At 39.7% G+C, this 23,795-nt stretch overlaps 1 protein-coding gene across 5 annotated transcripts in view; it reads left to right on the top strand.

The window, feature by feature from the left end:
- Positions 1-23,795, top strand: part of ELAPOR2 (endosome-lysosome associated apoptosis and autophagy regulator family member 2) — a 176,300-nt gene that overhangs the window by 76,072 nt on the left and 76,433 nt on the right. For 4 of the 5 annotated variants that reach the window (XM_071094762.1, XM_024790942.2, XM_024790941.2 and 1 more), the window contains one exon: positions 4,457-4,577. The exons of the other annotated variant lie outside the window; for it this stretch is intronic. In XM_071094762.1, the coding sequence (XP_070950863.1) occupies positions 4,457-4,577 (121 nt within the window). The remainder of the gene's footprint in view (positions 1-4,456; positions 4,578-23,795) is intronic. 5 annotated transcript variants of the gene reach the window in all.

Genomic DNA, 23,795 nt, shown 5'->3' with positions numbered 1-23,795 from the left:
CATCTGTACTTTGATTTGTGCATGTGCATGTCAGTGTGTGCAAGTTCGTGTCTGTGTGGTGTGCCATGATTTATATGGAAGAGTAATTTTCCCTTAAGTGTTTTGTGATCAGGAGTAATTCCATGCTCTATTTCTTCTTGGAGTGTTTCCTGGTTTCCATATATTTACAATGCAAGGTTTATAGGGAATTGTACTGTTTGATTATTTGGGGCAGTGTCTCCACACCCCAGCATTCTGCGCTTTGCAGAATGTCTAAATAACTGCCATCCTTTGAGTTGGCATGGGCCCAGGCACTTCTTTCAGTTTGTAATTTGGAGAGTGTGGCTTGTGAGCTGATGTTCTGTTGTTTGGAGTGTGCTCTGACTCATATCAATGTGTTTGTTGATAAACTGTCAGAAGCCCTAAAGTGTAGGGAAAATTGTCAAGAATTTTCCGCTTGTCAAGAAAAACTGTGAAGCATGCTAAAATAGGTGGAAAAGATTACTGGATGTGCTTTTTAGTGCACCTTTCAGAATGATCAGTTTCTATAGCAGCCTGCACCTTTCATTGTCTTTGGATTATTTTAGAATGCTGTGTTGTAGGTAACTGATAGTAATACAAATAGTTTTTGTCCATAGAAATGAAAATGTATTTTATCCTTTGAAATGCAATTGATTATTACCCTCTGGATATTTACCAGTTTTGCATCTCCCAATAAATTCATTTCACCTTCCTAATTGCCTGTTTTGGTGTGTCCTTCGAATTCTCCTTTGAATTGGTGATAACATCTTACTGACTGACTTGCTAAATAATGACAACATTTTTGACATGTATTAATTTTCTATTTGTATGAGAAATAATCTACTTTTTCTTTTAAATTATCCTTTAATACCAGAAAATTTCCATTTCCAAGGGACCAGTTTTAAGTGCTCAATGTTTATTTGCATCTATGGTTAGAGTTTTGGGGTGTTACCTATAAATCTGAAAGCATATGTGCTGTACTTCTCTTTATTCAGTACCCTGAATGCCATTCAGAATATTTGGAAAATATACATTGTACCTTTAGCAATTTTACTGTACCACAGTGTTTGTTAGATCTTTCTGTGGATTTAAGGATTGACTTTAGAAGCAGATTTTTCTTTTTTTATTTGTTACCAGCCCAAATGAAGTAGCCTATTAAATAATTTAAAATAAAACCCATTTGATTTGGGCTGCAATCTAAATCCCTGACCCCAAGGTCTGCCCTTTGCATGAAATAGGTTTGCATTTCAGTATTTTTAAATTATAAAGAAATAAATTAAAGCTTCCTGCTGAACTCCTAAGAGTTTGGTAACAATAGTAACAATAGCCTTTTAGAGTCCTTGAGTAATCTAGAGAAGGCAGATAGGATAAAGGAGTCTTAGGAAAATTAATTGGCACATGACATCCAACATTACAGCCAGAAAACGTAATACCTTTTCCGTGTTCTGATTGCTATTCTCTGACTGCTGTTCTCAACTGGCAGGCTGAATAACAGAGGCAGCGATGGAGGAAAGTTTTTTGGAGCTTACCTGTTTTATTCAGAGATCTTGCTTTATTTGAAATTCATACGACTTCGCAGTATCATTATTTTGCTAGGATGGTAAGAAATCACCTAAACTTAATATACAGGGGCCAGAATCTTCTCAGTGGAACATGGAAATAAGACAGACTTTTATTTTATTTTATTTTATTTTGTTTATTTCATTTTATTTATTTATTTATTTATTTATTTATTTATTTATTTATTTATTTTTGAGACCGAGTCTCACTCTGTTGCCCAGGCTGGAGTGCAGTGGCGCGATCCTGGCTCACTGCAAGCTCCGCCTCCTGGGTTCACGCCATTCTCCTGCCTCAGCCTCCCGAGTAGCTGGAACTACAGGCGCCCGCCACCGAGCCCGGCTCATTTTTTTTTTTGTATTTTTAGTAGATACGGGGTTTCACCATGGTCTCGATCTCCTGACCTTGTGATCCGCCCGCCTCGGCCTCCCAAAGTGCTGGGATTACAGGCGTGAGCCACCGCGCCCGGCCTCATTTTATTTTTGAGATAGAGTCTAGTTCTGTTGCCCAGACTGGAGTGCAGTGGTTCAATCTCGGCTCCCTGCAACCTCCGCCTCCAGCGTTCAAGGGATTCTCATGCCTCACCCTCCCGAGTAGCTGGGAAGCGCACACCACCACACCCGGCTAATTTTTGTACTTTTAGTAGAGACGGGATTTCACCATGTTGACTAGGCTGTTCTCAAACTCCTGACCTCAAGTGATCCGCCCACCTTGGCCTCCCAAAGTGCTGGGATTACAGGGCTGAGGCACAGCCCCTAGCCAAGACATGCATTCTAATACAAATAACAAGGAACAAGAGAAACAAGAAAGTCATTATGCAAATACATGGCAGGTCAAGGCTATTCTGCCATGGGAGGGTGTGGTAGGCTGAGTCGGACTCCTTCCTGCTGCCCCTGTCCTCCAAAAAATCCAAGTCCTAATCCCCAGAACCTGTAAATATTATTTTTATATGACAAAATAGGACTTTGAAGATTTAAAGTGAGAATCTTGAGAAAGTGAGTTTACTATGATGGGCCCTGAATGCTTTCACAAGAGGAGGAGAAGGCAATGGTACCGCAGAGGCAGAGACAGGAGTGATGAAGCCACAAGGCAGTAAGTGCAGGCAGCCACCAGAACCTGGAAGGGCCAAGGAGTGGATTCTCCCCTGGAGCTGGCTAAGAGAGTACGGCCTGGCGATACCTTGATCAGCCTTGTAATACAGCGTTTGAACTTCCAGCCTCCAGAACTGTGAGAGAATATATTTCTGTTGTTTTAAGTTGCTAAGTTTCTGCTAATTTATTACAGCTGTTATGGGAAACGAATACAGATTTTGGTACCTGGAAGGGAAGTGCTGTTGTAACAAACACCTACAAGTAGGAATGTGGCTTTAGAATTGGATAAACTGGGCAGAGGCTGGGAGAATTTTGAGGTGCATGCTAGTAAAGTCTAGATGGCCTTGAACAGATTGTTGGTAGAAATGTGGATTTTAGAGACTGCCCGTGAAGGCTCAGGAGGAAGTGAGAAGCAGAAAATGTCTGTATCATCTTAAAGAATATAAATTGTCATAAGCAGAATATTTTTAAAAATATTAAAAATGATACTAGTGAGGGCCCAGAAAGAAAAGAGGAATGTCTCATAGATAAATAAATATTTATTCCAATATTTCCTCCAGGAAATTGGAGGAAAGGTGACCCTTTAATATAGCGGCAGAAAGCTTAGCAAAATTGTGGTCCTATGTTTTTGTGGAAAGCAAAACTTAGAAGATGAGCTTGGATATTTAGCTGAGCAGATTTCCAAGCAAAGTGCCGAAGGAATGGCGTGGGTTCTTCTTGTTGCTTATAGTAATTATGAGAGAAGCAACATGCACTGAGGGAAGAACTGTTAAACAAAAGGGAACCCAGACTTGATGATTTGGGAAATCTCAGCTTATCTAGATTTCAAAAAATGTTAAAATTAGGAGAGTCATTGTTAGCAAAGTGTGCTGTGCAGAGAAGGTCAAGGGCAATGGCCTTCTCATTCCTGATTTCTCCATGGTGATGTGGCTTGATGTTTCTATTCTCACTTGTCATTGACACAGTGAGGGAGGCAAAACTGTGGATGCAGCAGAATAGCCACATGCAGGATATTGAATTGAATAAGTAAGGTATTGAACTGAAAATAATTTGGGGTAGATTTGGAATTTTTCACATTCTTAAAATGCTCCAATAATATTTTGTTTGGGTTCCTCTCAGTTCAAATATCACTTATGTGTAATGTGCTCTGACCAAGGGAGATCATTGTGAGAATTTCAAAACAACTAAAGGCTGGAGAGAGGTGGGTTGGGGGTTGGTTTTAATTTGGCAGTTGTAATTAATGGTCAATTTTAATAGTCTGTAATTGATGGCAGCCTGCTGTGGTACATGTTTATTAAGCCTGGGAGAGCTACTTTAAAAACTTGTAGTCTTTTATTAGTATTTGATGATTAATTTTTACGCCTTCTGTTAGATTTTAAACAGAGTGAGAATTAGGTCAATGGAAATGGTTCTCTTGTTTCTTTCGTTGAAACACATGGGACAGTGACAGTAGTCAAATTCCTAGTGTTATTCTGCTCTTTCTCCTACTCACATCTATCAGTTATTCAGAGCTTAAAAAGCCTGCAAGAGATAGGGAAGTGTACTGTAGCTTTTCTGGATGGATGAGGTGAAAGGATAATGGTCACAACCTGACAGCATTGACTGTCCTGTCCTGCATCATCTCCTCAGCACCTACTCTGTGTCTAGCAGCATACCTCTTTGATCAATAAGCTGCTTGGTGTGGGTGGGATGGGGGAGGATCAAGGAGAGGGTACAGCTTGGAAACAGGGGCTTGGGGTGATAGAGAAAGCACAGTTGCCCCGTTAGAATTGGCTCTAACAAAGGCTTGTTTTTGTGATTGTTTGCAGAAAGATTATCACTTTGAATATACGGAATGTGATAGCAGTGGCTCCAGGTGGAGAGTTGCCATTCCAAATTCTGCAGTGGACTGCTCTGGCCTGCCTGACCCAGTGAGAGGCAAAGAATGCAGTATGTTTTGTCTTTTTGACCATTTGTTTTCTTGATTAAACAATTACCTCTTCATATTAGCCCTAGGTGTTAATTATAATGAATGTAGGAGACCTTACAAAAGTGAGCATATGGCATTGATATCTAGCAGAATAAATGCAGCCTTTCTCATCACCAGATGTCCTTATATCTCAAGTCTGTAATGAGACAAAGGCAATATTAAAGAATATTATTATTATTTTTAAAAAATCTATTCTCTTATTTGAAACCATGGGAGGGCAGAGTGGCAGAGTTTCTTATTAATGGATTTGTTCTTATTTTAAAAATGTTTTTATAAAATTAAAAAATTATGTTGAAATACACATAACTTAAAGTTTACCATCATCACCATTTTTAAGTGTCTAGTTCAGGGGCATTAAATATATTCATATTGTTTACTATCATTACCACCATCCATCCACAGAACTCTGTCATCTTGCAATGGATTTTTTTTAGCCATAGAAATAACTTAATTTTTTTTTTTTTTTAGTATAACCTACAGAGAGATTATAGAATTGCTGGATATCACATTCAACAGCTTGTCTTTTGGGAGTTAAACAGGTTTGAAGTACAACATTATAAATTAACAGAGAAATATGAAATACATGTAAATTTATTTTCATTTAAAACTTTACTTTTAAAAATCCTTTAATTTAGTGAGTTAGGGGTTCTTGCAGCAAAATAGTCGAGGGGGTGGACTAAAGTTCGAAGCTGGAAATAAAAGAGAGGGAATGTATTTGGGTTTTCCTGCAGTCTTCCAGGTAATATTCTTAAAAGCTCAGTTTTTCTGTTCCCAAATAAAAGATCAGGTAAGCAAATTGTTAAGTGGATAACTAATTTCTTCCTATTCATAGAGAGCATTCCTCTGTTACTAGCTGGAGGAGTTTTTAGCATAATTTGTAGATTTACTGATAAAAGGGAAACTGCAATAATCTTATGAGGAAAGTCAGGGAAAAATACCATTATTTCCTGGTGAATGATATTAATGAGTGAATTCAGGGAGAACCTGAGAGGCCCTCAAGTGGGCAGGTGAAGGCTTCAGTGTAGCAACAGTCTTAAAAGACAAGAGGGTCTGTATAGAAGAAGCTGCTACAAGACTGAGGTGTGTGAAACCACTAGTGCAGAGGGCAGATGAGCTCTCAGTGACAGAGCAATGTGGTTGAAAGGGAAACAGAGCCTGAATCATACCTATGTAATTAGCCCATTGTGAATTTGCTTCAGTCACTTGCCTAGAAAAATCTATACATCATTTACCTATGTTTACTTTTCATTTGTGGGCTAATTCCTTGGTTTCCTTGTAAACAGCCCTATTCAGGTGGACCGCCTAACCATTTTGAATGCCAACTTCATATCTAGGTGGTATGGTGGTCTTGGCTAGCGCTGGCTTTTGAGAACTGATCGTTAGCTGGAAATGGGCCACTGTGGAGTATTGTACCCATAAAAACTAGCGAACACTACAAATTGAGGGTCTCCCTTCCCTTGGGAGCTGGATTTTAAATACTTATCAGCATAGCACTGATTACATTTGTTGGCTAAGGGTCAACTCTGTTACAGAATTGATGCCTGCATAGGAATTAGTTTTAATTAAATGTTGCCAGAGACATTTTTGCTCATTATATATGGTAAGGTTCCACAGATAACATTTTGAATCTGACACTCTAGCAAGCACTTCTGTGAAAATTCTGACTACTAATCAGGTCACTATTAGTTATTACTTACCTTAAAAATGATTCTTGCTTTAAAAATGATAATACTTTTGTGATAATACTTCAAAAATAATAATACTTTTGGCTGGTACATTTTTTATCTTTGTATTTTGTCTGAAATCTGAATTTCCATGTATTCCTGTATAGTATACTTACATTTGATCTGGAATTTGTCAGTCTGGCCTTAGATCTGTGAACATTTGCTTGTGTTAAAGACAAATTGTTTTAAAACTCACAAGTAAGTTAATAGGCTTAAGCAACTTAGAAGCACAATTCATAACTTTAACTGTGTCACTTAAACTAGTCATTAGTGTTTGGCTGCTGAAGGCAGTATCATAGTAACTGGATATTTCTTCAGGAGCTTAGATTTTCTATTGCTAACAATAACTACCATTTCTCAAGTACTGATTATGTGCCAAACATTGTGCTTGGAGCTTTATGTCATTATCCCATTGTATCCTTACAACAGCCCTCTCAGATAACTAGGATCAGTGTTTCCATTTTATTAAAAAGGAAACTCAGACTTAAAGTGGTGAAGTAATTTACTTTATGTCATATAGCCCAGACGTGGCAGGTCTAGGATTCAAAAACAGACATGTCTGATTCTAGAGCCTGTGTCTTACCCACTGAGTTTTTCACTCGCGTCCATGTGAAGAGACCACCAAACAGGCTTTGTGTGAGCAACATGGCTGTTTATTTCACCTGGGTGCAGGCGAGCTAAGTCCGAAAAGAGAGTCAGTGAAGGGAGATGGGGTGGGGCCATTTTATAGGATTTGGGTAGGTAAAGGAAAATTATAGTCAAAGGGGGTTGTTCTCTGGCAGGCAGGGGTGGGGGTCACAAGGTGCTCAGTGAGGGAGCTTTTGAGCCAGGAAGAGCCAGGAAAAGGAATTTCACAAGGTAATGTCATCAGTTAAGACAGGAACAGACCATTTTCACTTCTTTTGTGGTGGAATGTCATCAGTTAAGGCAGGAACTGGCCATCTGGATGTGTACCTACAGGTCACAGGGGATATGATGGCTTAACTTTGGCTCAGAGGCCTGACATTCCTGTCTTCTTATTTAGAAGAAGTCTTCTTATTTATTCTCTTAATAAGAGAAATAAAACAAAATAGTGTTGAAGTGTTGGGGCGGCGAAAATTTTTTGGGGGTGGTATGGAGAGATAATGGGCGATGTTTCTCAGGGCTGCTTCAACAGGGATTAGGGGTGGCAGGGGAACCCAGAGTGGGAAAGATTAAGCTGAAGGAAGATTTTGTGGTAAGAGGCAATATGGTGGGGTTTTTAGAAGGAGTATTTGTCATATGGAATGACTGGTGATGGCCTGGATGCGGCTTTGTATGAATTGAAAAACTAAGCAGAAGACACAGGTCTGAATAAGAGGAGAAAGACAGGTATTAAAGGACTAAGAATTGGGAGGACCTGGGACATCTAATTAGACAGTGTCTAAGGAGGTTCAGCATAGCCTTGCCAGCAAAGATTATTTATGTACTTTAAGAGGGAGTTAAGAGTGGTGGTTCGGGGATAGCACTAGGAGATATCAGCTGTGATGGCTTGGAGAAACAGTGTAAACTGGCAGTATAAACGAGCAGGGCATTTATGAGTCGTTGAGAACAGTGAATAGGAGTATGACTAGACAGAAGATGGTAGGGATGACATGTTTTTGGGGCACAGTCTAGGTTGGTCTGGTGTCTGGAATGAGACTGGGGCTTAATAAAAAGGAACGTCTATACAAGAGCTTAAATGGGCTGTACCCTGTAGCATTCTCAGGACAGGCCTGAATTCTGAGAAGGGCAAGTGGTAAAAGTATTGTCCAGTCCTTTTTAAGTTGGTGGTTGAGCTTGGTGAGGTGTGTTTTTAAAAGACCATTAGTCTGTTCTACCTTTCTTGAAGATTGAGGACCGTAAGGGGTATGAAGGTCTTACTGAATACCAAGAGCCTGAAAAACTGCTTGGGTGATTTGACTAGTAAAGGCCGGTCCGCTATCAGACTGTATAGAGTTGGGAAGGCCAAACTGAGGAATTATGTTTGACAGAAGGGAAGAAATTACCGTGGTGGCCTTCTCAGACCTTGTAGGAAAGCCCTCTACCTATCCAGTGAAAGTGTCTACCCAGACTAAGAGGAATTTAATTTTTTGACTCTGGACATGTGAATAAAGTCAATTTGCCAGTCCTGGGCAGGGGCAAATCCCAGAGCTTGATGTGTAGGAAAGGGAGGGGCCCTGAACAATCCCTGAGGGGTAGTAGAATAGCAGATGGAACACTGTGAAGTGATTTCCTTGAGGATAGATTTCCATGATGGAAAGGAAATGAGAGGTTCTAAGAGACAGGCTAGCGGCTTGTAACCTACATGGGAGAGGTTTGAAATGACGACAGAATAGAATGGGCCTGTGAGGCTGGAAGAACCATTTGTCTTGTGTGGGAAGAGATTGATAGGTAGAAGTTTCAGCGGGGCAGTAGGTAGGAGTGACCAACGTGAAGGAGAAAAACTGGCCGTGAGGGACAGAATTTGGAATGCTAGCTGCTTGTCTAGCCACCTTATCAGAATAAGCGTTGCCTAGAGCAATGAGATCTGATGCCTTTTGATGGCCTTTGCAGCGAATGACCCCAGTTTCCTTTGGAAGTAAAGTGGCCTTGAACAGAGTTTTTATTAAAGAGGCATTAATGATGGAGGACCCTTGCTGGTGAGGAAACCTCTTTCAGCCTATATAACAGCATGGCGGTGCAGAATATGGAAGGCATATTTAGAGTCAGCATAAATATTGACACGTAGTCCTTTTGTAAGAGGGAGGGCCTGAGTTAAGGCAACTAGTTCAGCTTGCTGAGAGGTAGTGGAGAGGGGCAGAGCCGTAGCCTCAATGACAGGTGTGGAAGATACTATAGCATAGCCAGCAAACAGGAAAGAAGGAAATATGGGGAAATGAGGTGGATCAGAGAGATACAGTCATGGGGGTCAGGTGTGGTATTTGGAATAATGTGGAAGGCTGGATTGAAGTCTGGGCCAGGAACAATGGTAATTGTGGGAGACTCAACAAAGAGTGAGTATAGCTGAAGGAGCCGGGGAGCAGAAAGTATATGCATCACATGGGAAGAAGAAAATAGATTTTGGAGGTTATGAGAACTGTAGAGAGTGAATTGAGCACAGTTTGTGATTTTTAGGGCCTCTAAAAATATTAAAGCAGCAGCAACCACTGCATGCAGACATGAGGGCTAGGCTAAAACAGTAAGGTCAAGTTGTTTGGACAGAAAGGCTACAGGGCATGATCCCAGCTCTGTGTAAGAATTCTGACCATACTAACTATGCCTAGGAAGGAAAGGAGTTGTTGTTTTGTAGAAGGGATTGGGGTTTGGAAGATTAGTTGGACACAATCAGCAGGGAGATCACATGTGTTTTTATAAGAATTATGCTGAGGCCAGGCGCAGTGGCTCAAGCCTGTAATCCCAGCACTTTGGGAGGCCGAGACAGGTGGATCACGAGGTCAGGAGATCGAGACCATCCTGGCTAATACAGTGAAACCCCGTCTCTACTAAAAAATACAAAAAACTAGCCGGGCGAGGTGGCGGGCGCCTGTAGTCCTAGCTACTCGGGAGGCTGAGGCAGGAGAATGGCGTAAACCCAGGAGGCGGAGCTTGCAGTGAGCTGAGATCCGGCCACTGCACTCCAGCCCGGGCGACAGAGCAAGACTCTGTCTCAAAAAAAAAAAAAAAAAAAAAAAAAAAAAAAAAAAAAAAAAAAATTATGCTGAGATAGGTAACAGATGAGGAAGAAATTTGGGCTTGACTGAAGTAATGGGGGCTGTCTGTGAAGCCTTGTGGCAGTACACCCCAGGTAATTTGCTGAGCCTGATGGGTGTCAGGGTCAGTCCAAGTGAAAGTGAAGAGAGGCTGCGATGAAGGGTGCAAAGGAATAGTAAAGAAAGCATCTTTGAGATCCAGAGCAGAATAATGGGTTGTGGAGGGAGGTATTGAGGATAGGAGAGTATATGGGTTTGGCACCACAGGGTGGACAGGCAAGACGATTTGGTTGATAAGGTGCAGATCCTGAACTAACCTGTAAGGCTTGTCTGGGTCTAGGACAGGTAAAATCGGGGAATTGTAAAGAGAGTTTATATGTTTTAGAAGCCCATGCTGTAGCAGGTGAGTGAAAACAGGCTTTAATCCTTTGAAAGCGTGCTGTGGGATGGGATATTGGCATTGAGCAGGGTAAGGGTGATTAGGTTTTAATGGGATGGTAATGGGAATGTGATCGGTTGCCAGGGAGGGAGTAGAGATGTCCTATACTTGTGGGTTAAGGTGGGGGGATACGAGAGGAAGATGAAAAGGAGGCTTTGGGTTGGGAGGAAGGGTGGCAATGAGATGTGGCTGTAGCCCAGGAATAGTCAGGGAAGCAGATAATTTGGTTAAAATGTCTCGGCCTAATAAGGGAACTGGGCAGGTAGGGATAACTAAAAAAGAGTGCATAAAAGAATGTTATCCAAGTTGGCACCAGAGTTGGGGAGTTTTAAGAGGTTTAGAAACTTGGACGTCAATACCCACAACAGTTATCGGGGCAAGGAAAAGAGGCCCTTTGAAAAGAATGTAATGTGGAGTGGGTAGCCTCCGTATTGATTAAGAAGGGGACGGACTTACCCTCCACTGTGAGAGTTACCTAGAGCGTCTGTGATGGTCCTGAAGGCTTCTGAGGCGATGGGGCAATGTCAGTCTTCAGCTGCTAAGCTGAGAAGATCTGGGAAGGAGTCAGAGAGCCTTGGGCTAGAGTTCCAGGGGCTCTGGGCGTGGCTGCTGGGCGAGTTGAACAGTCTAATTTTCTGTGGGGACCCGCACAGATGGGAGACAGCTTAGGAGGAATCCCAGGCTGCGGACATTCCTTGGCCCAGTGGCCAGATTTCCGGCACTTGTAGCAAGCTCCTGGGGGAGGAGGTTCTGGAGGAACCCCTGGCAGCTGTGGTTCAGGAGTTTGGAGTTCTTGTGTGCTGGAGATGTGGCTGCGGTTTCTCTCACAGTGGAGGCAAGGAATTGCAACTCAGAAATATGTTGCTACTTGGCTGCCTCTACTGTGTTATTGTACACCTTGAAGGCGAGGTTAATTAAGTCCTGTTGTGGGGTATGAGGGCCAGAATTTAATTTTTGGAGCTTTATTTAATGTCAGGAGCAGATTGGATAATAAAATAAAATGCATATTGAGAATAAGACAGCCTTCTGACCTTTCAGGGTCTAGGGCTGTAAAGCGTCTCAGGGTTGCTGCTAAATGGGCCATGAACTGGGCTGGGTTTTTCATATTTGATGAAAAAGAGCCTAAATGCTAACTAATTTGGGAGAGGTTGAATAAAGTAAAAGGAGCATTAACCTCGGCTATGCCTTTAGCTCCAGCCACGTTTTTAAGAGGAAATTGCTGGGCAGGTGGCGGAGGGCTAGTCGTGGAACGAAACTGTAAGCCGGACTGGGTGTGAGGAGGGGAGGTGGTAAAAGGATTATAGGGTGGAGGAGCAGAGGCTGAGGAAGAATTGGGATGTAGCTCAGCCTGGTGAGGAGGGGAGAGGTCAGATGGGTCTGTAGAAAAGGAAGATTAGAAAGACTCAGCAACGGCGGGGCGCGGTGGCTCAAGCCTGTAATCCCAGCACTTTGGGAGGCCGAGATGGGGGGATCATAAGGTCAGGAGATCGAGACCATCCTGGCTAACCCGGTGAAACCCCGTCTCTACTAAAAAGTACAAAAAACTAGCCGGGCGAGGTGGCGGGCGCCTGTAGTCCCAGCTACTCGGGAGGTTGAGGCAGGAGAATGGCGTAAACGCGGGGGGCGGAGCTTGCAGTGCGCTGAGATCCGGCCACTGCACGCCAGCCTGGGTGACAGAGCGAGACTCCGTCTCAAAAAAAAAAAAAAAAAAAGACTCAGCGACGCTTGGGGTTGGAACTGAGGGGACAGGCGGGAGGGAAGAAGGAAGATTTGGGACAAGTTGCATTGGGAACAGAGACTAGGGAGGGATTGATGTGTAAAAGAATGCCTGGACGTTAGGTACCTCAGACTGTTTGTCCATTTTATGACAAGGATTACTTAGATCTTGTAGGATGGAAAAATCGAAAGTGCCATTTTCTGGCTATTTGGAACCACTGTCGAGTTTGTATTGGTGTCAAGCGGCATTGTAGAAGAAAATAAGGCGTTTAGGTTTTAGGTCAGGTGTGAGTTGAAAAGGTTTTAAGTTCTTGAGAACACAGGCTAAGGGAGAAGGAGGAATGGAGGGTGGAAGGTTACCCATAGTGAAGGAGGCAAGCCTAGAGAAAAGAGAGAGCAGAGACATGGAGAGAAGGAGAGGGGCGTGCTTGCCCCCCAGGAAAGTGGAGAAGGGGTAGAGACATGGAGATAAGGGGTTGGTGGGTTCTTGCCCTCCAGAAAAGTGGGAAAGGGGTAGAGACACGGAGATAAGCGGTTGGGGGGTTCTTGCCCCCCAGAAAAGCGGAGAAAGGGTAGAGATAGGGAGAGAAGGGGTTGGGGGGTTCTTGCCCCCCCAGAAAAGTGGTGCTTGCCGCTCAGGGTGAAGGACCAAGGCAGGTGTCCCTGTGTGGTCAGACACCTCTGATATGTGGGTGAACAATCAGGCAAGTGTCCCCACGTGATTAAACACCAAGGGAAGACTGTCTTCCTGAGTCCATGACCAGCGCCAGAGTTTTGGGTCCAGGATAAAATGTGTCTCCGGTCTCTAGGAGAAAAGGAAAGGAACTGAAATTAAGAGAAGAGAGAGATTGAAGTGTGGCACCAAGATTGAAAGGAGAAAGAGGTTGAGGGATAGTGAGAGAGGTTAGAGAAGAGAGTAAAAAGAGGCTGCTTACCTGATTTAAAATTGGTGTGATGTTCCTTGGGCGAGTTGGTCTGAGGACCTGAGGTCGCAGGTGGATCTTTCTCATGGAGCAAAGAGCAGGAAGACAGGGGATTGATCTCCAAAGGGAGGTCCTCCGATCCAAGTCACGGCACCAAATTTCACTCGCGTCCGTGTGAAGAGACCACCAAACAGGCTTTGTATGAGCAACATGGCTGTTTATTTCACCTGGGTGCAGGTGGGCTGAGTCCAAAAAGAGAGTCAGAGAAGGGAGATAGGGGTGGGACTGTTTTGTAGGATTTGGGTAGGTAAAGGAAAATTATAGTCAAAGGGGGTTGTTCTCTGGTGGGTAGGGGTGGGGGTCACAAGGTGCTCAGTGGGGGAGCTTTTGAGCCAGGAAGAGCCAGGAAAAGGAATTTCACAAGGTAATGTCATCAGTTAAGGCAGGAACTGGCCATCTGGATGTGTACCTACAGGTCACAGGGGATATGATGGCTTAGCTTTGGCTCAGAGGCCTGACAGGGTTAACTTGCCACTTGAAGATGGCAGCCTAGAGAAACTTCCAGGTCTGCATAAGGGTGACATAAAACTCAGTGGTGGACCCACCAATTGATTCATACAGAAAAAGAAAATTAAGTAGTGGAACACAGCAGCTTAAAGTAAGTGAAGAATATTTAGGAGAGTGATTGTGTGCAACATGATTTACACAGATCTTAATGTCTCAAAATAAAATGAAACCCAGAATTTGACCTTTGTGGGAATTGTTAAAAATTCTTTAAAATGTAATTGGGTATCTCTTTTCTTCTTTCTCAGGAAGAAGCAGTGGGGGAGGCCTTTCCTGAGGAAAGGGATTATAGGAATGTTTATGAAGCAGTTGTAAATTTTTTCAGAGAATTGATTGGCAAGCTATATTATACATTTGTTTTTTAACGATTACATAAGATCTGGCTGCAAGGCTCCTCTGAATGAAGTTAATGAGAAGTCAAGTATCAGTTTTTGTTGTTCCAGAACCCTGGGGTATATGTGACTCTGAAGCTTACAGGGCTCAGGAAATAGCATGAAGAGGCTTCTGGTTGTTAATTGACACTGATCCCCATTGTCCTTTTGTCCTCTCTGCTGTGGAGAACTCATCAGTTGCTCTGGCAGGCCACTGAGATGATCTCATCTCTCTCCTCTCTGCTAGCTCCAGGCTCAGCCATGGGAAACATTGGCACTTCTCTCAAGGCTGTGGTGCCAAGAGTTTAGCATCTGTGGGCATCATCCATCATTCAAGGTCTTGCAAGTAGCATGCCGTTTCTGAACCACAACACTCTTTGTTTTAATCTCAAACCAAAGGGATATAACCCCTGTTCCAATCCATCTCTTCTTCACTGTTGGGTCATTCTCCTCATTTATTCTTGAAGAACAATGGCTTCTAAAATCTTTCCTTGAACCTCTCAGGTTCATTGGATGTTCTTAGATCATCAGAGAGGATAGAGCGGTTTCCTGGGCTATGTTCTCTCTTTCTTTCTCATTTGGGACAAAGCCCTTTTGCTTCAAACCAAGCCTTAGAAATAAAGGTCTGATCTGGGATACAAGTAGGGAGAGAGTTCCTTTACATATTTTTCCGACAAGTCTGGAACTCTGAAGCGGAAATAAACATAATATATTTCTTCCTTTTATATTCTCACATTTATTTGGGGAGTCTATCTCTTCAATTGCTTATTCTTTAAAATATATCTGAGTCCATGATTTCAGGTACAACCTTAGTATACCATGTTCTTTTCCTTTTTTTTCCATTGATTTGTTCTTCAGCTATATAACACATCACTTTCTAAATGAAGATGACTAAGATATCTTTAATTTCATTTGGTAGGAAAGCATCAGATCAGTCATAGTCTTAGGGACTTTGTTTAATCTTGTGCTTCAGTATTTAGAAAATGTGAATCAATAATTCATATGAAGTAATACATAAATATAAATGTATATAGAAGTGTATATATGTGTGTATAATGTGTTGTATATATGTGTGCATAGTTTATTTTTGTATTTCTCATACAGAGTATAGTAAATTAATGTGGCTTCAAACATGACTTTTATATATTTATGCATATAAATGTTTATAGTCTAGTATTTGAATAATTGGTTATAAACTTCTAATATTTAGTTGCTTTAGATAAAACAGTGCTATATGCAGACAAGTAAAAAAATCGAATACAGACTTTTTTTTCCTCAAATCTATTGGTATAACCCATATTTAATGGACCTTAAGAAATAAGCAGACTTACACTATCTGCACAAAATAGACTTTAAGTCAAAAACTGTCACAAGGAACAAGGAAGTTTGATTACATAATGATAAAAGGGTCAACTCAACATGAAGAGAGAATTAATTATTAATATATATGCACTCAACATCAGAGTATCTAAATATGTAAAGCAAGCATTGGCAGTTCTGAAGGGAAAAATAGACTGTAATACGATAACAGTAGGAGAATAAAATATCCCACTTACGATAATGGACAGATCATGTAGACAGAAAAATCAGTAAAGAAAGCAGGCCAGGTGCGGTGGTTCACACCTGTAATCCCAGTGCTTTGGGAGGCCGAGGCGGGTGGATCATGAGGTCAGGAGTTCCAGACCAGCCTGGCCAACATGGTAAAACCCTGTCTCGACTAAAAATACAAAAGATTAGCCAGATGTGGTGGCATGCACCTGTAGTCCCAGCTACTTGGGAGGCTGAGGCAGGAGAATTGCTTGAACCTGGGAGGCAGAGGTTGCAGTGAGCTGAGACTATGCCATTGTATTCCAGCCTGGGTGACAGAGTGAGACTCCATCGCAAAAACAAACAAACAAAAACAAAACCAGCAGACTTAAACAGCTTTATAGACCAAATGAACCTAACAGGTATGCATAGAACATTCCACCTAAAACTAGCAGAATGCGTGTTCTTTTAAAACACATGAAACATTCTCCAGGATAAATCATATACTAGGTCACAAAATGATTCTTAACAAATTTAAGAAGACTGAAATCATTCCAAATATTTTTTTCTGACTACAGTGGAGTAAAACCAGAAATCAACAACAAAAGGAAAATGGGACAGTTGATAAATACATGAAAATTAAACCACACTCTTAAACAACCATTGGGTCAAAGAAAAAATCATAGGGAAATTAGAAAATATTTTGAGACAAATGAAAATGGAAACAAAAAAATACTGAAACTTATTTGATGCAGCAAAAGCAGTTTATAGCATAAGTACCTACATTAAGAAAAGACATATTTCAAGCAGCCTAACATTACAAGTCAAGGAACTAGCAAAAGAATAAACTGCTAAGCTAAAAACTGGCCTAAGGAGGGAAAAAGTAAAGATTAGAGCAAAATATAGCAAACTGAATTTAATAGCACATTAAAAGAATAATATGTCATGACCAAGTGGGATTTATCATTGGGATTCAAGAATGAGTTAACATATGCAGCTCAATCAATGTGATATACCACATAATTAGGATGAAAGACAAAAGTCACATGATCATCTCAATAGATGCAGAAAAAACATTTGACAAAATTCAGTACTCTTTTATGATACAAACTCTTAACATTAGACATAGAAGGAAATTACCTCAACACAGTAAAGGCCACATAGGACAAGCACATAGCTAATATTATACTCAGTTTTGAAAAATGGAAAGCTTTTTTTTCTAAGATCAGGCATAAGGCAAGGAGCCTGTTCACCTTCACCACTTCTATTCGACATAATACTGAAGGTCCTAGCCAAAGCAATTAGGCAAGAAAAAGAAATAAAATGCGTACACATCAGAAAGGAAGGAGCAAAATTATTTCTGTCTGCAGATCTTATGTGTAGAAAACCCTAGAGACTCCATACACATACACAAAAACCTGTTAGAACTAGTAAATAAAGTCAGCAAAGCTATAAGATACAAAATAAATTTTAAACAGTTGCATTTCTGTACACTAATAATGAACTATCTGAAGAGAAATCAAGAAAACAATCCTATGTATAATAGCATCAAAAAAATGAAATACTTAAGAATAAACTTAAACAAGGAGGTGACAGACTTGTGCATTGAAAATGGTAAATGCTGATTAAAGAAAGCAGACTCAAATAAATGGAAAGTCATCCCATGCTCATAGATTGGAAAACTTAGTATTATTAAAATATTCTTACTACCCAAAGTCATCTGCAGATTTAACGCGATCTCTATTAAAATCTCAAGAATCTCTAGAAATATAAAAATAAATCCTAAACTCATATGGAATCACAAAAGATTCTGAATAGCCAAAGCAATTTTGAGCAAAAAGAACAAAGCTGGAAGCATCACACTTCCTGAGCCATGTATGTTAATTCTCTGAGGCTCTCTGAGGTGAATTCTGAAGGAAGAAGTTCTTTAACCTGATGCAAGCGACATTCCAGATGTTGGAAACAGGATGAAGGTGCCAAGTGGAGCAGCATCTGGTTTTCCTGGGTGCTCTGTGAGATCTGGATGGCTGGCACTCAGGGAGAATGTGGGAAGGGCCAGAGATTCTGGCAACTCAATTGGCCGACTCCTTTCTGTCCTACCAAGGACTCTGGACTTTGACCTGGAGACAGCCATTCACAGGTGGTTAAGGGGGTTAAATGAGGTGATAAATGTGATCTACAGTCCTGGAATCATAATTATATAATAATATAGCAACAGTAATAATAATAGCTGAAATAATAATAAAAAATAATAGCCAATCTTTACTTGCTATATGCCGGGTATAACTGTAAATACTTTACCTGTATTCATTCAAATTCATTTAGTCATTACATCATCCTTGTAAAATAGATATTTTTATTACCTTGCCTTTCCCCCCCACTTTTTAAAAAGCAGTTAGGAAACTAAAACAATAGCTCAGAGTCAGACATTTAGGTCAAAGGGGGAACTGAGATTTGAAACCAGGAAGCCTAGAATTTGGGTCTATGTTCTTAATGTCTATGGGGACTGTCTCTTTGGAATACACTGCTAGTATATATTGAACAAGTGCTTATCCCCATCCTGGGGCATCTGCATGCCCCTAACATTTACCTCTTGATAGAAATGTGACACAAATTGATATGCTGGAGTGATAAATGAACTTTTTAAAAGATGACATCTAAAGGCTCAGATATGTTGTTTTATGGGTCATTTTTAATTGATTAATGTTCTCTTTATAGATTGTATTCTTATTTTTTAAGTATTTATAAAAATAAAATGATTTTTTAGAGATGAGTCTTGCTATGCTGCCCAGGCTGGAGTGCAGTGGCTATTCACAGGCACAATCATAATTTACTGTAGTCTCAAAATCTTGGGCTCAAGTGATCCTCCTGACTCAGCTTCCTGAGTAGCTAGGTACCAAACACCATACCTGGTAGTAGATTTTATTCTTAATTGTCTATATTTTTCAGAAAGATGAGAGAGTGACATTTAGAATTTAGGAGATGTTTGTTGCTATATCCTCATATATAATAAGTTGATTAGCCTGTGTTTTTTTTTTTTTCCCCCTGAACCTAGCATATTGTTTGGTACTTGATACACAGAATATCCTTTCATTGTTTAATCGGTATTAGGGAAAAAAATGACACTTTTTCCAACTATAGAATTTCTTCCTAGAGCAGAATAAACTCCTTATGGATAGAATATGTAATCCTTTCATGGCTCCTCAGAAAGCTGCAGGACACTGGAATGTTTATAGATTGAATAACTTTTGTGCCACCAAATTAGAGACTGACTTTAGTGTTTTATTTTTGTAGGTGAAACACAAACGTCTAATCAGATTTGTAAAAATTTATTCTATACATAAAGGGACAAATTGATATACAAAATGCTGTCAAATATTTTGTCCTCAGAAGGCTTAGTTGGAATGTTGCTGCGTTGAGTTCCAAGTGTGCAAAGACAAAGTTAAACCTCCTCAGTAACACACAAGTGGTAGCTGAAAGGTTAGAATTAATCAGATTGGGAAATGAGATGAAAACAGTTGAGAAAAGCTGAAAATCAGACTTTAGGTCAATCGTATTGTTTGATGGGAGCTATGGTTGAGGGAACTTCTCTGAAAAAAGTGTTTTATGAGGAGATGAGAAAACTCAGCCCTCAAAACTGCGGAACCAAAGTCAGAGACTATCAAGAAGTAGAAGGTGACTGACACTTTCTAAGGATGAGGAAAAGTTTAGGATGATAAGAACCAAAGTGGTACGGCATAATTGGAACTTGAGAAAACTGATTTCACGGATGCATTGTTTTGCCCCCTTGGGTGACCTCATCACGTACTCTGAACATTTTTCTTCCCTTGACCTTCGCTGTTGTCGTTTTTTCTGTAAGCCTTGTGTCATCCTGTGCCCAATGAACTGAGATTTGTCCCCTCCGCCATCAAACATTGACGTCAAGAAGCTGCAATAAAATACGTTTCTATTTTTTTCTTTCACAGATTGAAAATTCCTTAGTTAGCTTTTCTTATAAAAAGATAGGAGCTTTAAATCTAGCCTCTGCTAATTTAATGGGGATTACTATCTGTGGTGTCACACGGATCAGTTTTCCTGCCAGGAGTTGGCTTCTACTTTTAAATTCTCAAGCTTCTGGCTGATAAGTCCTAAGAAGTGCAGTGATAATCATATACTTCCACTTGATAGGGCCATGTGAAGACCCACTGGAAAGGATGTTGGATGTGAAATTAGTTTTCAGAGAGACAGAGGCAGTACTTTTCACTAAATAGTCTTTTCAGGGAACAGTGAGTTAGGAAATGCTAGCTAGAATGGGTTCATATTACTGTACTCTTCTGTGTATCTCCATCTCACTTTTGTTTTCGTAAAATGAAAGATGAAAACAGGTTTCTCTTTCTTCTCTGAGAATTTCACAAATAACTTGCAAATTATATCCCTATGTCCTACAACTTCACCCCCAACTCTTAGTGAAAAATTAAAAATTGTTATTGGTGGGATTGGGCTTTAAGATTTCAGTTCTGATAATTTTATCATGCCACTTCAGAGCTGACGTAGCAGCTTTGTATCTGTTACTTCAGATGGCTGAGTGACTGCTGGAGCTAGAACTCACGTCTGTGACTTTTAAGGCAGAGTTGATTTTTTTCCTTTTATTTTTGTTTTCTTTTTTTTCTTTTTTTCTGCTGAGTTCTTTTCTAATGCTATTCTTTTTCACTTGAAGACAGTGGATTTTTCTCAGTTTAGTTATAGTAAAATCTTCTGACTTCATGGTAACCATGGGGTTATTGGGTAGAGAGTCATGGAGTCTGTTAGAAAGTCTGCTACTAGAAACTATAGAAAAGTTGAACTGGATTGCTTATGATTACACAGAAGAAGAAACTTGGAATCTAAATTGGGGCGGTTTAGATCAGATAATGTCAAAGGTCTCTTTTGGTGATTCTGATGGTTTTAATTGTTGTTATTACATGTCACAGATTTATTCATTCTGTGATCAAATCATGCTTCAAATCACATAACTTGTGAATAATAGTGCAATACTAATATATCTTCTAATGCTAATGAATATTCTCTTCTGATAGGAATATTGCAATGTCTGCTACTGTTAGTATTTGGACAGTGTTACCTTCCTTTCTCCTCCTCCAGCCTTAAATTGAACATGACAGATAGTTGATGTACTCACAACCAGCTTTCATTGTTGCCTTGTATATTTTGTCATGAAAAATACCCTCAAGATTGAAAAAAAAAAAAATCCCAATTAGAACAAGAACTCCCTTCAGCCAGCGGACAAATCTGTCTTACTGTGAATAAGAGAATATCAGCAAGAAATGGCCTGTTTTAGTGTACTGTTTGACTTTCCCTATCACACTTTTATTTTTATAAAATGAGAATTATAGATTACTTTTTCCTCTGTAAGAATTTCACAAATAACAACTTAAAAGGACAGTGTTCAAGTGCTGTCCTTATCACTGGTACTTAAGGAGAAAGAAACTCTGAGATTTGCTGGATTCAATATGCTGTGCAGTCTCTCTTAGATGCCATTTTCTGCTTTTTGTGTGTGTGTGAAAAGAATGATAATAAATCTGGCAGGCACTTAAAGTTTTAATTATCTGTAATGATAATTAATTGGCTAAATGAGAGATAGAAGTAGAACTTATTTGTGAGGTACACACACTAAGCATTGTTCTCTTTCTTTGTGTTACCCTTAATGGCAGTGAGTAATAGTAAGAACAGTTGCAAGAGCATCAGCATGTAGTCAATATAAGAATGTCTGTGGTTTGAACCTTATTTATCTTATTTAAACAAGACTAACCCATTGAAGAAAAATAGACATATTGGCTTGTCTTGATTCTGGAATTGATTTACTTTATATTTCCCCACAAATATATATAATTATACTTAGCTAATATTAATTGACAAGATGGATTACAGTGCATTTATACTTAGTGAGATGTAAATTTGATTTATTTTGAGGAAGATCAGTCTAGATGAGACTATCATGGAAGCTCTGAGAAAGCCACAATGTTGTTCCCAGATATTTATCTGTAGTAAGTTTGCATAGATTCACTGTATCATCATCTCATTAAACAACTAAATTGAAAATCCATTTATTATTACTTACTATTGCTGTTTACTGTTTAGAAAACATATTTTAGTAATAAAAACTTTGATTAAAAAGAGCAAAAATGAGTAAATTATGAATAAATGTAAGGCAGCCAGTCTTTCAAAACATGAGGTCTCTGGAGGAAGAAAAAGCAAAACTACGTAGCCCTGTGGTACAATGATTAAAAATAGATGTTCTTTATTGTTAGGTATAAATCATAGATGATAATCAGCTATAAATGATTCAATTCAGTAACAGTTATTTGGCATATTGTGCTTGGTGGTTGCATGATCATAGCAGTGCTTTGAATTTTCAACACTGTTTATTTTCAGAGTGGTTTCTGTAGTCTCAGTGGATTATTATAAGCAGTCGTAGGAGAGAGAAAGGGATGCTGAAGTATGAATAAGTGGAAGCACAGAGGTTAAGTAAATTGCCTAAGATATTTGCTACTTGGTGAAGGACTAATATAAGTGCTTTTTCCATATCTGATTATTCACACCTGCATATTTGAACCTTTACAGATTCACAGTAGCAGAAATAAATGTCAGAAAAGAAGAGGCATAAAGCTGAGAAAAAGAACAGTGAGTGCAGCAAATGACCTCTTGGTTACAGTTTAGACTTCAAGATGCTGGGTTTTTAAATGTCACTCTTTCACTGGATGCTTAGGTAAACTATTGTGAAATACTTGAGGCCACTGTTAAATAGTGCCTAAGACCTTAGGCAAATAAGTTAGTCTTTCTGTTCTCATTAAAAACTTTGGAGTTTGCCTATCTTTAATTCAGTTTCTCTAAGACTTCAAAGTTGTTGAAGAAGAAAAATTAGAAATGACTAATTGATTCAAAGTAAATATGGTAAATTCAGGTTCACAACAGCTAACAATAGCTATTAATAATAACTGTCTATCATACTGCTTGTTGAAAGATTCCTATGTTGTATGATAAAAAATCTGAATGAAAATAGTGTAGTCTTTAAGATTATTAAAAAACCTGATAATCTAATTAAAGAACAAATGCCAAGGTAGCAGTATTGACATAGAGAGTGGATGAGGCTAGGATGGAAGATAAAAGGAAAAGCAGGTAGTTTTGGTGGCTGTCAAAGGAAGTCAGCAGTGCTAACTCTGTTGACTTAATCTTGTGGAGTAAGTTTACCAAGAAAGTGTGGCTCTTTTCTTCCTTTGACAGGTGTCTCTAGACCTGACTTCCAGGATGAAAAAGATTGAGGAGTAGCAAATGATTAAACTATGAAAAGCTTTAGACTTGCTAGCTCCTCTGTATTAATTAAAGGCCCTATACTTATTCAACTAATTTGACTGCATAATTAATCTGAAGAGATGTAATATTATAAATCTATTGGCAGAGTTCTTATAGAAATGTATGTCCCATGTCCCTAAAGTAAACTATCAATAATTGTGTGGGTTTTTTTTTTTTTTGAGACAGAGTCTTGCTCTGTTGCCCAGGTTGGAGTGGAGTGACATGATCTTAGCTCCCTGCAACCTCTGCCTTCCAGGCTCAAGCAATTCTTGTGCCTCAGCCTCCCGAGTAGGTGAGATTACAGGTGTGTGCCACCTCGCCTAGCTAAGTTTTTGTATGTTTTGTAGAAATGGGGTTTCACCATGTTGCCCAGGCTGGTCTCAAATGCTTGACCTCAAGCACTTTGCCTGCCTCAGCCTCCCAAAGTGCTGAGATTACAGGTGTGAACCACTGCGTACAGTCTAAACTATTAATAATTGTATTTAATATTTATTATGTGCTGCATGCCAGGTATATGCTAAATGCTTTATATGATATATCTCATTTATTCCCAGAATTCATTGAGATAGCTATTATTATTATTTTCCTTTTGTAGGCAAAGTCATTAGACTTATGGGAGTTAGAAACTTGCAAAAATATTTTTAATGCGTGTTTTAGGAGTAGTACATTAAAAATCCACAAGAAATATGAGGTTTTTGCTAAAATAGTGATTGCTGTATAATGCACATGAACATTGTTTAACAGTTCAGGATAGGAATGAAGAATGATGTGATGTATGGTGATTAATTCGGTTGGAATTGTTTGCCCTTTTTGTATCGGTTGTAATAATTTTTTGAACTGAATTTTCTTTGAGGCACCACCTTTGGAATCAGATCAGAATTTGAGTTTCAGCTTTGCCA

This window comes from Macaca nemestrina, chromosome 4 (genome assembly GCF_043159975.1).
Source record: "Macaca nemestrina isolate mMacNem1 chromosome 4, mMacNem.hap1, whole genome shotgun sequence".
In the NCBI taxonomy this organism is placed as follows: domain Eukaryota; kingdom Metazoa; phylum Chordata; class Mammalia; order Primates; family Cercopithecidae; genus Macaca; species Macaca nemestrina.
This window is presented reverse-complemented; position numbering and strand designations above follow the sequence as displayed.